Source organism: Penaeus monodon, chromosome 34 (assembly GCF_015228065.2).
Source record: "Penaeus monodon isolate SGIC_2016 chromosome 34, NSTDA_Pmon_1, whole genome shotgun sequence".
NCBI classification, from domain to species: domain Eukaryota; kingdom Metazoa; phylum Arthropoda; class Malacostraca; order Decapoda; family Penaeidae; genus Penaeus; species Penaeus monodon.
Window position 1 is genome coordinate 12882637 of NC_051419.1, and position 1835 is coordinate 12884471.

The following is a 1835-nucleotide window of genomic DNA, read 5'->3' on the forward strand; positions in this document are numbered from 1 at the left end:
TGACGCGTTCAAATCCTCGCGCTTGGCAGCCAACGCCCGTCCCGCCGCCGCGTGTCTGCCACATCTCCGTCCCCTTGCCTCGCGCCAGGATTTATCGAATTTCGATTGTGTTAATTCTTATAACACTCTTATGGAACTTGTATAGGAATTAAGTACGCTTTAGTGGTTTTATAGAAATCCATGCAATGAATCAAAAGTTTGCCACGTAAACGCATTCCTTGTGCAAAATATTATTAAAATGAACACAGTGTTCTTGACAATTTTGTGATGATATTCATTTGTTCTCCATTGCAAAAATGATTCTATATCCAAAATGAGAAAAAGTTCTCCGCGACAAGATGGCTATTTTAAAAAGTTTCCAGCCCGCCCAAGAACAGCCACACCCTCCCTCCCCAGGTGAGTCACAGGTGAGGGGCCCGAGCGAGGCTAGACAGGTACGCGATATCACCCAATACAACATGCAGTCCGCAAGGAGAGGCGACTCCTGGTAGTTTTCCGAAACTTTCTGCTTCTGAGGACTTTTTGAGTGGAAGGGCCATTTCCTAGGCGGTGGTGGCACTGACGGAAAAGTGGCGTGATACTCGGAAGTGAAAAGATCCCGTAAAATAATAAGAACGGTGGAGGTGATTGTGTGAAGGGGAAATGCGGCTGAGCAAGTCGAGGAACGTTGTGTAGAGGCGCTTCAAGTGTTGCTGTGAAAGAACGGTAGTTGGAATCAGAATTGTTGGTCGATGTGGAGAACGACCGTGACCGATCGTTTTCCGAGACTTTAGCGGGAAACTCTCCCTGAGCGAGTAGGGTGTGGTGCGGGTGGACGAAGGGCACCTCGAGCTCTCTCCTCTTGCTTGCCCAGCTGATCCACCACAACAAAGATGGTGGTGCCCCCGAGAGACCGTCGCACCACGGCGGGGTGGTGGGCCATCGGCTTCCACGTCCTGGCCTTCGTCCTTATTTGCATCAGCATGTTCACAACCTACTGGCTCCAGGCCGAGAACAAAGCCTATGGCACGGCCGTAGAGAGCGTAGGCCTGTGGACGCAGTGCTTCAGGTCGTACACCACGCGGGAGGACGTGCATAAGGAGCGCTTCTTTGTAGGGTGTCGCTGGATCTTCGACCCCTTCACTACGGGGTATGAGGACGTCCAGGCAGACTTGCAGTCACGTGAGTCTTTCAGTCAGTACCTTTCAGCAAAGTTCATCCTCTCATCTTTTGGCTGCTCAGCTCGCCCCCTCAATTATTGCTATGCATTTTGACCTTGTCATTTTGCATGTATCATGTGTTTTATGAAATAGGAAACAGGACTGTTTGGACTATTGATTTAGTCACTAATAAAGTGCCTTAAAGATGTGCCAGTGGCATTAAGTGACACTTCAGAAATCATCGAATTTGAGGAATAATTACACGTAAATAGGATTTCAACATGGTTATTCTTTTATATTTAAAATGTCTGGGATTGGCACTAATCTTCAGCTGACTTTGTTTCATAAATCTGAAATTATATCTAAATTTATAAACTTACAAAATCCATTGATTGCAAAACGTGATAAATATAAATATAGTGGAAAGCAAGCAAACACATTAGGAAATAATGCTAAAATAATACAAATATCTCTAAGTAAATTTGTACAACTGCTATAAATATAACAATGAATAAAAGAGCAGTGTAATATGCCATCCATTAAGAGAACAGCTTAACATTTTATCAAAATCCTATACTCTTTAAATGAAAATATTAAGTTTGAGGTCCTTTTCCATATTATAAGTGTCATAGATACATTTTTCTTGCTAATGTAAGAAGTATTTAGCCTTGTGTTATGAATGCCCCTACAAATAGG

The 1835-nt window shown here is 44.0% G+C and overlaps 1 protein-coding gene across 1 annotated transcript in view; it reads left to right on the forward strand.

The window, feature by feature from the left end:
* Positions 1-402: 402 nt before the first annotated feature.
* Positions 403-1835, forward strand: part of LOC119594605 — a gene marked incomplete at its 3' end in the record, with an annotated part of 2306 nt that continues 873 nt past the window's right edge. Inside the window, 1 exon segment of the mRNA XM_037943656.1 lies at positions 403-1173. Coding sequence (XP_037799584.1) covers positions 873-1173 — 301 coding nt within the window.